At 38.8% G+C, this 13084-nt stretch overlaps 1 protein-coding gene across 1 annotated transcript; it reads left to right on the top strand.

Annotated features, from left to right (window-relative positions):
- Positions 1-5268: 5268 nt before the first annotated feature.
- LOC137188492 (protein NLRC3-like) lies at positions 5269-13084 on the top strand. Its single transcript, XM_067598147.1, has 5 exons — positions 5269-5440; positions 6049-6153; positions 8693-8922; positions 9051-10983; positions 12892-13084. The coding sequence occupies exons 1-5, from the start codon at positions 5313-5315 to the stop codon at positions 13082-13084; spliced, it is 2589 nt and encodes an 862-aa protein (XP_067454248.1). The 5' UTR covers positions 5269-5312.

Raw genomic sequence — 13084 nt, 5'->3', positions numbered from 1 at the left:
ATATTCTTATGCAAGGTGTAACCTCTTTACTACAAAATCATGTTTGTTTGACATAACAGTTGATAAACATGAGTCACATTTTAATACCAGAAGTTAAAACACAGCTCAGTTTCTCATTATATATATATATATATATATATATATATACACACACACACACACACACATATATATATATATATATATATATATATACACACACACACACACATATATATATATATACATATATACATATATATATATATATATATATATTATACTGTAGCTATTTCACAAGTCATTCATACTTACTGCCAGATGTGTTTTTATTCTAGCTATGTGTACTATGTTTTTACATATTTGTAGGTTTTTAAGTAAAATCAGATACTAACAGTCTACAGCTTCCCATAAATGATCTGAATCAAGTGTTTTTGTGTTAATATTTGATTTCTAAATGTAACTGGATGCTTTGCAGGAATCTTTACAGAGGTTTGTTGACACTTGTGTACTTCTTTTCATCAAGTGGATGTCAGAAATTCCTAATCTCTGAGATGTGTACGTTTTTTCTGACTCAGCCACCTGTAATTTTTATCTGGACGCTATGACGTGAATGCAGCTTTAGCTTCTAGGTCCTGTTAGTGTAGAGTGATCATTTAGGTCTTGAACCCTGACTCTTCTCACTAAACCCAACTGACTCTGGGATGGATTGGTTGTTAGTGTAGCTAACTTGATGAAATCATGTAAATCTTGATGGAAGGTGGATATTTTTTCCTCTTTTGATGGAGCTACGCCAGCAGTTTCCCCCTGCTTCCAGTCTTTTATGCTAAGCTAGGCTCAACACATCTGAGCCCACCTCTGCACTGGATACTAATGAGGTCGTTAAAGTGAATTGACGGAGAGGATTTCCCAGAAATTTGTAACGCCCCTTTAAAGAGACCATCTTTACGCAATCTCTGTAGATTTCAGCATCTTTAGCAGGTGAACTGGTGACCACACTGTTCCAGCTCAGCTCACCTACTAAGGGATGAACTCACCTGAGTGTTTACTGAGCAGAGCAGGTGAGAGGTGGGGCTCCCAGGGGCCACAGCTCTCAGCTGCAACTCAGCACTAATTACACTGAAGATGAAAACGAGGATGATGACAATAATGAAGATAACAAAGCTACTGTCGAGCTGAAGGATATCTGCTGCACCTGTAGCACAGGTGAGACAGTTACAAAACTCTGACATCATGCCACACAAAAACACCAAAGATCATACAGATATTAATTATATTTTCTATAAATAATGTGACACTTATTTTAACTATGAAGTTAAAATGATTAATATTATCTACTACTGTTAACTTACTATTATTAATTAATGGTTAATAGTTAACTATTAACTATTAATATTACAGATATAAAGTATACTAATAAGATAATACGAGGTAATATAAATTATTAAAGAGTCATTATTATGCTTATTCTGTAATTGTAAATGTTTTCTTGTGATGTTTTGGAGGAATTTAGTGGATTTTAGGTTACAGCAAATGGTTTGGTAACAAACTTTATGGTTATCCTCCTATTCCAAAAGATATAATTAATTTGTTATATTATTAGGCAAATTACACATACTGTAAATAAATCAATTTCCTCTAATATCCACTAGGTGGCTTCAAACAACCTCTAACTCTGTTGAAGTGAATGGGGAAACCCCAAACTTCTCATTAAAAAATAAAAAGTAAGTACAGTTTTTAAACATGTTGATCTCCCAAGGGATAATTTCACTCCTTCTAGTGTCAGTCTGAGTGCAGACTTTCAGAATTATTGTTCTTTTAGCAAAATATTGCAGCTGTTTGTTTGATTGACAAGTGTCTCAGCCTATCACATCAGCTGTGGTTGCTGCTGCTCTACTCTAGTTGCCCACATTAGGACTGTTCTGGCCCCAGAAAGCGATGTACCCCTGTACATCGCTTTCTGGAGTGACATACTCTACAGACAGGTTTAACTCAGACTGCTCAGGTGTAACAGGTGTAACAGTGGAGTATGAAGGGTTTGTCACAGGTGTTGTCTCCCAGCTGCAGTGAATCATTGTTAATGTCCCCAGAGAGCTGCAAGTCAACACCTCGGCTTTAAAAAAAAACAGCTTGAGGGTAAAACGCATAACAAACAGACTCACAGGAGGGAGAGAACATTCAAAATATAGAATAGCATCTTCACCAACTGGTCACAGGAATGATGTTGAAAATAAAACTTCTGCTGATTGAATGCAATAATGTTAGTGACTTTTATGGTGGTAAAATAATGTAAGGTGGGTGTAAAATAACAAAAACAACATATTACTCAAATGTTAGAGAGGTCATCCATTAACAACATGTTCTCACTCCAAACTTGTCACATACCAAAGCTTGGTCAGGACCCCCTGGCATCACTTTTTAATGCACTGGGTACCCCTTTAGCACCATTTTAGCACAGTATCACAGCAGTCACTGTTAAAAATACTTATATTTTATGGTGTGACAATGGTGGTTAAGGTCTGGTTAGGTTTAGGCACAAAAACCACTTGTTTAGGGTTAGGGAAAGATCATGGTTTGGGTTAAAATTAAAAATAAAATAAAAACAGCAAGGTGGTCTCTGCTGATTTCCAACTTTCTGCCAAAATCTTTGCAAGCCATCCACTGACCCCTCCACCTCCTTATAAGAAAGTCAGCTTATATAAATGTCATGTAAAGTACGTCACTTCAGAAATGATACATATTGTTGAAATGTTAATATGCTACATATTACAGGTGTTGAAATGTAGATATTCAACGCATCTGTGGTTTGCAGAAACGTACAATGCCAACGTTTTATTCTGGCGACCAGGCTGAAATTTGTAACCTTATATAGGCCTAGACGTCATCGGTCTCATGGCGTCTATTTCAGATGTTGTGAGAGTTCAACAGAAGTCTATTGGACTACCCTGCACATTGAAAAATAACGCTAAAGGGGTACCCAGTGCGTTAAAAAGTGACGCCACAGGGTCCTGACCAAGCCTCGATATGTGGCGAGTTGGGAATGAGAATGGTGCCATCAGTGTATGAATGTATGTGTGAATGCGCAAATATTGACATGTATTGTAAAGCACTTTGAGTGGTCGAAATACTAGAAAGGCACTATATAAATGCATTCCATTTACTATTTACACTTGTCGCACGTTCGCTTTCAAGGAGGTACCAATGATGGCTCAGACGACGAGAAAACTTCAGTGTGGTGATATTTTATTTACACCAAGTTCCCAAACAAGAGTGGCAAAAATATTTACAATGCAGAGGTGGAAAAAACTCAATAACAAAAAAAAGTATTTACAAGACAGGCTTCACACTGGCAGCTCGTCACCCACACTGTTACTCAGCCAAGAACCAAAAACCCAACAACCCTAAATGAGCAGAGCTCCCCTTATATATTCTTAGCCCCTCCCCCGGGCAAACCAATTAACAAATTATAGTGTCCTACGTTCAAATTTAGCAACACAACAAACATAAATTCAGAAATCAATGATATACTTTGCATAAAGGAAAAATGGCACTAATTGCCCTCCATACAGCTATGGCCAAATACCCCCAAACCAGAATAAATCATAAAATATCAGTCCATTCAATGTTAATGGTATGGTCCACAGTCACATGACCCTCTTAAGCGCGCCACCAAGCGCTGTTTATGGTGTGTCCAGGAAGCGCCTCAGTTTGGCCCATGCCCGGAGACAACCAGAGGCAGCAGCAGCGGGTAAGTGTGTATGTGTGTGTGTGTGTGTGTGTGTGTGTGTCGCGTCAGCGCCGAGTGTGCACCCTCGAACGCTTTGCATGAAGAAAAGAGTTCGGACAGTGGGGAAAAGTTTGTGGAAGTGTGGCAGGGTGTGTGTTAATATTAGGGCAGCAAGTAATGATTACTGGAATTATTGATCAATCTGCTCATTATTTTTCTGATTAATTGTTTAGTTGATTAAACTGTGTCAGAAAAATATAAAATCACAATGTCGACGTCTTCAAACGTCAGAGTCAAAGTTTATCTTTGTGATGGCTGGAAAACACACATGGTTGTAGTTAAAGTGACTAAGGTGTTTCATATAGGAAGTTGGAACAGAAAAAATGGGTGGGGCTAAATAAGGTGACTATGTTTGGCATATTTGTGATGACACGCGTGCATGCGTACACACACACACACACACACACACACACACACACACACACACACACACACATTCTCTCTCTCTCTCTCTCTCTCTCTCTCTCTCTCTCTCTCTCTCTCTCTCTCTTTCTCTCTCTCTCTCACACACACACACAACTTCCAATAAGGAAGGGGGAGGAGCAAACAGGGAGGAACAGGTAAGTGAAAGTATTCAGTCAGACTCCATTTTAAAGTCAACAGAGCAGAAGGGGGAAAACAGCAAGCCTGAGGCAGGGTGAGTGTTAATATTTGGGCTGCAAATAATGATTACTGTAATTATTGATCAATCTACTTGTTATTTTTCAGATTAAAGTTTTTCTCGATTGCTTAGACACATTTCTTGAAATTATGCTCCTTTTCCCAAATCTTTAAGCACAAATGCATACTGCACACTCATCATCACAAACTTCAAACTTCCAAGTCAAAACCAAACTCTCCATTTAAAACCGTGTAGTCTTATATCAAAAATCACTGGCTGCCCTCTTCCCTCCCCGGAGGATATCGCCAACACCCGCTACCTTTCCAGAGACCGTTCACACCCTGGTCACCACCTGTTTGATCCGTTGCCCTCTGGCAGGCACTACAGATTATTCAAAACACGGACCACTAGACTCATGAACAGTTTCTTTCCCAAGGCCATCTGCACCCTAAACTCCATCAAAAAGTAATCAACTTAGCATGCAATATGAAAACTGTCTTTGTGTCACAACTCAATATTTACTCTCATAAAGTGCAATAATACCTTGTGAATTTTACACTGTGCAATGATCACATCTGTCTATGTGCAATATTTCATATTACTCCGGTGTATACTACACCTATTTTCATTGATGCACTTTACTTTTTTTATATATATATTTATTTATTTATTCTAGGACTTGTGTGGTTGTGTGAGACTATGTTGTACTGTGCTTTTAATGCACTAACCAGGAGTAGTACAACTAATTTCGTTGTATTCACAATACAATGACAATAAACAATATAAAGACACAACACACATATACATTTTCAAAATTTTTAATTCCTCAATGTACTGTAGTAAAATAAACTGAAATTGAGTGAAAGAGAGGACGGACTGGGTTTATTATGCTGTGTATGTGTATGTGTCTCCAGTGTTGCTGGTTTACCTCTCAGACTCTAGAAGATGAATGATTTGGAGGAAGAGGAGGACGGAGCAGAGTCTCCGATATCCAGCTGTCTGTCTATGAAGAGTGACCGGTCTAAAGATCCTCTTCTATTCTTCAGTAATGAACCTGGACCCTCAGACACAAAGTAAGAGACTGTTTCTACTGTGAACTGACCTGAAGATGACTCAGTTTTTTAATGTCATTTAATGTCATAACCTACATTACAACACTATTCGTTAATAATTCTGTTGTTTAAAAAAAAAAAAAAAAAAAAAATTGGTCCAAGATCTTTTTGTTGTTTGAGCATTGACTGCATTATTTCTTTATTTATAGCTTTAATTTTGTTCAAAGAGTGCTTGATTGCTTTTCTGAAATGTTTATTAGTTGCTTCAACCAATATTTATTACAGGTTAAGTTGCAGAGGACAGACTGTTTTGTTTGCTTTCTATAAATGCACAAGTTAATCTGACAGCCCAGCATCAGGCAGCAGTGCCTTTAGTTTAACTGTCAGTGAATAAACTGTTAAATAGAAATATTTTTTGCCATTTAGCATTTTCACAGCCCACATGTCTCCTCACGCAAATATATCCAGTTTGAAGCTGCAGATAAAATGTTTAGAACATGCAGAAGTAGATATGAACATAACTATTTGTTGTCGTTATTAAATCATGACCCTGTGCCATGTTTTATGTTACATCTGCTCTTTACTACTAAGAACTAATGATATATTTAAAACAATTGTTGTTTCCACAGACAGAGAGCAGAGTCTCTGATATCCAGCTGTCTGTCTATGAAGAGCGACTTGTCTAAAAGTGAACCTCCAAAGTTTAGTGATGAACCTGGACCCTCAGACACAAAGTAAGAGACTGTTTCTACTGTAAACTGACCTGAAGATGATTCAGTGAGATGGTTTCATTGAGGTTGTAGTGTAGATATGAAGGAAACACAGTGGAAAGAAATAACGAACTAGCTTCCATTCAGCTGTAATCTAGAACAGATCTTCATGTTAACATGTTAACCAGAGACAGAGACAGGGCTGCTATTGCTATTTGATTTTCTACTCAAAAAATCAAAAGTAGGTAACCCAGGATGATATTTACTAAGGATTTAGTAACAAGTCAAGCTGTGTCTGTCCTTATTTACTAAAGGACTGCACCGAGACTTTGTGCAGGTAAAATGGAAGAGAACTGAGTGTTTGGTCTCATGCAATACAGAATGTGTCTTAACGTGTTCCTGTTCAAAGGCACAAAATATAGGAGGAGGTAATGTAAATGTGTACAAACAGCCTGCTGCAGCTGATTTATCACTGCAGACTGACCACTGCAGCAGAGGAAACTGAGTCTGACATTAAAAGCTGTAATAATAATAATAATAATAATAATAATAATAATAATAATAATAATGCTAACTTTATTTGTATAGCACCTTTCATACAAGACATGCAGCTCAAAGTGCTTTACAATAAATGAAATTACATGCACCAGCTGCTTTATATGAAAGGACGTAAAAGCATATTAAAAAAAACCATTTATGTAACATAAGATAGAAAATGAAATAAAAATAAAAATAAAACCCACTTGATAAAGTGAAACTAAAATACATAAAATGCATATTACATAATAATCAAAGAATAAAAGTTAAAGCATAGAATACATAGAATGTATACAATAAAGTAAAATATAACATTTTAAAAGAAGCGCAGTAAAGCATAAGTGCGAAGCTGACTTAGCATTAAAAAGTGCAGCAAGGGGCAAGTGCAAAGCTATTTAAATGCTTGGGTAAAGAAAAAGCTTTCTTTTGAAAGTATCTAGAGAGCTGGCTTCCCTGATATCTATGGGCAGTGTATTCCATAGTTTGGGGTTATAATTGACAAAGGCAATATGTAACTATTCCACATTAAAATGTCTAAAAACAACTAAACCTATGTTATATATTTTGTCGAGTTATGTACTTACATTATCCCAAATGTTTCCAACAATTTTCAAACAATCCATAATTTTAATCAAGGTAACGGACCGTTTCATTTGGTCACTTGTCAATGGTGTCATACCCCTCTACCAAAGAGTATACATGCACAAAATGCATGCTTCGGTGTTGTGGTTGTCCGCTACAATGGCCTCTACCAAAGAGTATACACCTACAAGATAATACATCAGCGTTGTGGTGGTCCACCAGAAACTGTCATAAATGGACTTTTATTCAGGTTTTAGCCACACTTTTACGATAACCTTTTTAGATCCTGGTCGTTTTTACTATATCTTACCAGATTAAGGATTTTAGTCATCGGACGTCTAGATCTTAAGTTATCAGAGAAACGAGCTGAGCAAACGTTAGCAGCAGCTCGGCTAGCAGCCCCTTATTAAGTCCTCTGTCCGCCGAGAAGCGTTGGAGAAACACTGATTTTTAACATGATTGATGATGACTGATTTTTATTCAGTGTTTTTACCTGTTTTAATCACTGGCTTTGTTTGCTCTGGAGAGGAGGAGACCTCTGCAGATAATTCAGATCCAGGTAAATATATCCTGAACGATGAACACTGAAGGAATCCTAACCCTGAGAAGCTGGTTATTTAACAATGAAGACTACAACCCCCATGATCCCATGCTACTTCACAATGTCATCACACTCTGTCTTTTGTTATTGTTTTGATTGAGAGACCCTAACGGCAGAAATTGCATATCGTGCGTTTAATGTCTGGGAAAATCTGTAAAACTGTTGTATCAAACTCACACAGAGAGAGAGAGATTATAGCAGAAATGGTGAGAGAGAGAAACACGAATGAAAAGATGCATTATGAAGATATTTAGCAGAGCTCTCTGTTCAGCACCACAACACAAGACAAAAGAGCAGCAGTCTGTTATTTTTCACAAGTGGACTTTTCTGTTTTGCTCAGTGACCTCCTGCTTATTTTTCCTGACTTTTAATGGCTCATTGTAGATTACAGGAGTCCTGTGGAGTTTTCTTGTTAACAAAGGTCATGTTTACATTGACTTACTTACCAAAACACATTGTGTGAATCCTTGTGGTCTAACAAATGTTGAATCCATTTCCCTCCTCATGAAACATTTGCAAAGCCAATTTTGAACCTAGTATTTTAAATCCTGAATTTTTTTACAATTTTTTACTAGCTTGCACTCCTCTTCTTCTTCTCTGCCTTTGCTGGCGCATTGTTGTGTCTGTCTAATTACTTTTGAACCCTTGCAATTGTAGTATATATCATTTTATTTCAAATTCAATGTGCTGAAGCTCAGAGCCTGAAGAACAAAAAACTGTATAACTATCCAAATACTTACAGTCTGGACTGTTTATGTAGGGAAATAGCTGCATGCAACTTGTGAGCTGTCAGTTGGCCACCACTAATGTCATGTGTCATAAAGAATGTGTTCATGTCCACAGAGAGAGAAAGAGGAGGGGTGTTTCTGTGGAGGAGCAGCTGTCCTGCTGTCCTTTGTGTCAGGACGTCCTGAAGGATCCAGTCTCTACCAGCTGTGGACACTGGTTCTGCAGACAGTGTATCAGCTCATACTGGGACCAGTCTGCTCCATCAGGAGACTCCTCCTGTCCCCAGTGTGCAGAAAGATCCAGAACTGGACTGCAGACAAACAGTCAGACCAGCACTGTACAAAGTAAGACTGAAGGTCTGTCGGCTGATGTCATCATCTCTGAAAACAGGACAGGAATCTACCTCCTGTGTCGTACTGAAAATTAATGAATATTTATTTTTAGTTATACCTTTTTTCTTCTCTTTCTGCAGACAGTGGTCTGCAGGAGGTTTCAAATGAACATAAGATCAGTCTGAGGAGGAGATGTGAATGTGTGACTGAAGGAACTGATGAAGCAGGAAGTGAAACCCTCCTCAACAGGATCTACACTGAGCTCTACATCACAGAGGGACAGAGTGAAGACGTTAATACTCAACATGAGGTGATGCAGCTTGAAACAGCTTCCAAGATGGTGACCCTCCATGACACTCCAATCAAGTGCCATGATATCTTTAAAGTCTTACCTGACCAACAGAAACACATCAGAGTCGTTCTGACGAACGGCGTTGCTGGCATTGGAAAAACCTTCTCAGTGCAGAAGTTCACTCTGGACTGGGCAGAGGGCTCCAAAAACCAAGATGTCCGTTTGGTGATTCTGCTTTCATTCAGGGAGCTGAACTTGATCAAAGATGAGCAGTACAGTCTTCTCATGCTGATCCATGTTTTCCATCCAACATTACAGAAGGTAACAGCAGAGAAGCTCGCTGTCTGTAAAGTTTTGTTCATCTTTGACGGCCTGGATGAAAGCAGACTTTCACTGGATTTCGAGAACAATGAGGTCGTGTTTGATGTCACACAGAAGTCATCAGTCAACATCCTGTTGACAAACCTCCTCAAGGGGAATCTGCTTCCCTTGGCTCTCGTCTGGATAACTTCCCGACCTGGAGCAGCCAATCAGATCCCTCAAACATGTGTTGACAGGGTAACAGAAGTACGAGGCTTCACTGACGCCCAGAAGGAGGAGTACTTCAGGAGGAGATTCAGTGATGAAGAGCTGTCCAGCAGAATCATCTCACACATCAAGACATCCAGGAGCCTCAACATCATGTGTCACGTCCCAGTCTTCTGCTGGATCACTGCTACAGTTCTGGAGCACATGTTGGCTACAGACCAGAGAGGAGAGCTGCCCAAGACCCTGACTGACATGTACTCACACTTCCTGCTGGTTCAGACACAGAGAAAGAAGCATAAGTATGATGAGGGACATGTGATGAGTCCACAGGAGCTGACGGAGTCTGACAGGGAAGTTCTTCTGAAGCTGGGGAGGCTGGCGTTTGAACATCTGGAGAAAGGAAACATCATGTTCTACCAAGAAGACCTGGAGCAGTGTGGTCTAGATGTCACAGAGGTCTCTGTGTTATCAGGATTTTGTAGAGAGATCTTCAAAAGAGAGAATGTGATCTTCCAGAAAAAAGTCTACTGCTTTGTTCATCTGAGCATTCACGAGTTTCTGGCTGCAGTCTACATGTACCACTGTTACATCAGCAGGAACACAGAGGTACTGGGTGACTTCCTGGAAGAAGTGGATGATGATGATGACAGATACAATGGCCATTACCCATCTCTGGATGACTTCCACTGGTACACCAATAGGAAGACAGAGATACTGGATGACTTCCTGGAAGATGTGGATGATGAAGATGATGATGACGATGATGATGACAGAGATGATAACTATTACCCATCTCTGGATGACTTCCTGATGGGAGCCATGGACAAATCTCTCAAAAGTAAAAATGGCCACCTGGACCTGTTTGTTCGCTTCCTTCATGGCATCTCTCTGGAGTCCAACCAGAGTCTCTTAGGAGGCCTGCTAGGTCAGACAGAGAACAGACCAGAAATCATCCAGAGAGTCATCAACAACTTGAAAGAGAAGAGCACTCATTTTACCTCTCCTGACAGAAGCATCAACATCTTCCACTGTCTGATGGAGATGAATGACCATTCAGTACATCAGCAGATCCATGAGTTCCTGAAGTCAGAGAGAAGAGCAAAGACGGAACTCTCTGAGATCCACTGCTCAGCTCTGGCCTACATGCTGCAGATGTCAGAAGTTTGGGATGAGTTTGACCTGGAGAAGTACAACACATCAGAGGAGGGACGACATAGACTGATCCCAGCTGTGAGGAACTGCAGAAAGGCTCAGTAAGATCCAGATGTGATTAGCATTATAAATCAGTGTAGATTAGTAGTTTAGTTCTTCAAATATAAATAATATAAAATGTATTATTGTTAAAATATTGCTCTACTTGTTTATAGCTGAAATAATGTCAGTTATATTTAGTCACAGATGTTCTTGAGCTGTTTCTATTGTCGAGTGCAAATGGGTGTCTTTTCAGTTGGTTGTGTTTATATCTGTTAAGTTAATGAACACAGTTATTCTATTCATTCCTTTGGGTGACGGACGTGTCATTCAAACCTGGTTAAACAAATGAAGGACTTTAGAGGTTGTGGTTGAGGTTTTATTACAGCAACAATCACAACATATATCAGTATTTTAAAGTTATCTGTGAACGCAGTAAGTTATTACATGAGTACGTTCTGTAAATAATAAATAATCAGTCAGTCACTGTTTTTTACCACCATGATTAAGAGTTTAAGATAAGATCTGTATCATTTTCCAAAGGCAATTTCTAAAGTCAGAGAAAATTGCTTTCATCGTCATTTTTTTAATGATTTCTGAGCCATTTCATTGTGAGCAAGGGGGATCAGCAAAACTATGAGGCCAGAACAGCAACAGTTAAATTTTGACATTGAAAATAAAATTTGGCATTCAAAACAAAACCTGAATTGAAAAAGGAAATACAGTGGAAACCGCTTATAGTGATCACTTCCGTCCGGGTCAAATTGATCACTATAAGCTGATCAATTTGACCCGGACGGAAGTGATCACTATAAGCTGACGACTATTATAACTGATTTTTTTTTTTTTTTTTTCTTAATTTTTCATGCAGATTACCATCTAATTGACATTTGTATATTTATAACATGAATATAAAGTAATGAAATGGGCAGCTTCGCTATTTACTGAATTTTATTGACCGTTTCAAAATACAGAACAGCTGTTTAAATGCTTGTTGTTTCGCTGCTGCATCTTGTTGGCTCGTTTTTGGCAGTTTGTCATGAGCTTCAAGGAGACTATGTTCTTCACTGAGAGAGAATTTCTTTTTCCTTTTCTTTTTCCTGTCATTATTTCAATGTGCATGTGTTATCAGCCTCTGGTCACCAGCTGGCAGTGTTGTGCGTTATGCGTTGTGGGTTTAGGTTGCAGGGCTGGGGGCTGCAGAGGTGCTGCAGTGAGAAATTTGAACCAGAATCAACTTTTGGAGAAACGCAACCTGTAACGCTGTACAACCCTGCCATGATGGAAGACAAAAACATTACTAGGAAGAGGGGAGGACATTTCTCTTCATTTGATAACGTTAAAAGTAAAGTTAGGCTTTGCTGACGACAAGAGAGAGAGAGAAAGAAGCAGTGGTCAAGCAAGCTAGACAGTGGATGAGGAAAGTGAGCAGTGGTAGCGAGAAAGCCGGTGAATGAGAGGAAGAAAATGTTATTTTCTGATTGTTTCACGGCAGTTACACATCATATGTGTATCATGGGAGTAAAGTAAAAATAAAATAGATTTACCATAGTTTAATTTTTTTCCCCATGTTTTCATGTATGAAAAGACCCAAAATGAACACTGTAAGCGGACTACTTGATTACAATAAGCAAATTATTTAAACAGCATTTGTACAGGAAAGATTCTGTCCTAAGCTTTTAGATACATATAAGCAGTTGATCACTGTAACCGTGATCACTATAAGCAGTTTCCACTGTAGTGGCATTGAAACACTTGTACTGGGAAAAGTTGTATTGGCACTGAAACAAGTACTGGCACTGAAAAAAGTTCCACTGAAAAATAAAACATGGACATTAAGAAAATGACAATCTTACTATCTTATTCTATTTTGCATGATGATATGTTTTTCAGTGTCAATCAATGCATGAAGTAAATATAAAGTGTCTTCTTTCATGATAACATATGTTGTAATCTATGCATCATGACAGATTGTCTGGCTGTTGGCTCTCAGAGACTCACTGTGAAGTTGTGGCCTCAGCGTTGAAGTCCCACCCCTCCCATCTGAGAGAGCTGGACATCAGTGAAAACAACCTGCAGGATTCAGGAGTGAAGCTGCTGTGTTTTGGACTAGAGAGTCCAAACTGTCGACTGGATACTCTAAAGTCAGTTCACTGGCTGTAG

Source organism: Thunnus thynnus, chromosome 8, assembly GCF_963924715.1.
Source record: "Thunnus thynnus chromosome 8, fThuThy2.1, whole genome shotgun sequence".
NCBI lineage: Eukaryota > Metazoa > Chordata > Actinopteri > Scombriformes > Scombridae > Thunnus > Thunnus thynnus.
The sequence above is the reverse complement of the archived record's forward strand: the minus strand, read 5'-3'. Positions and strand labels throughout refer to the sequence as shown.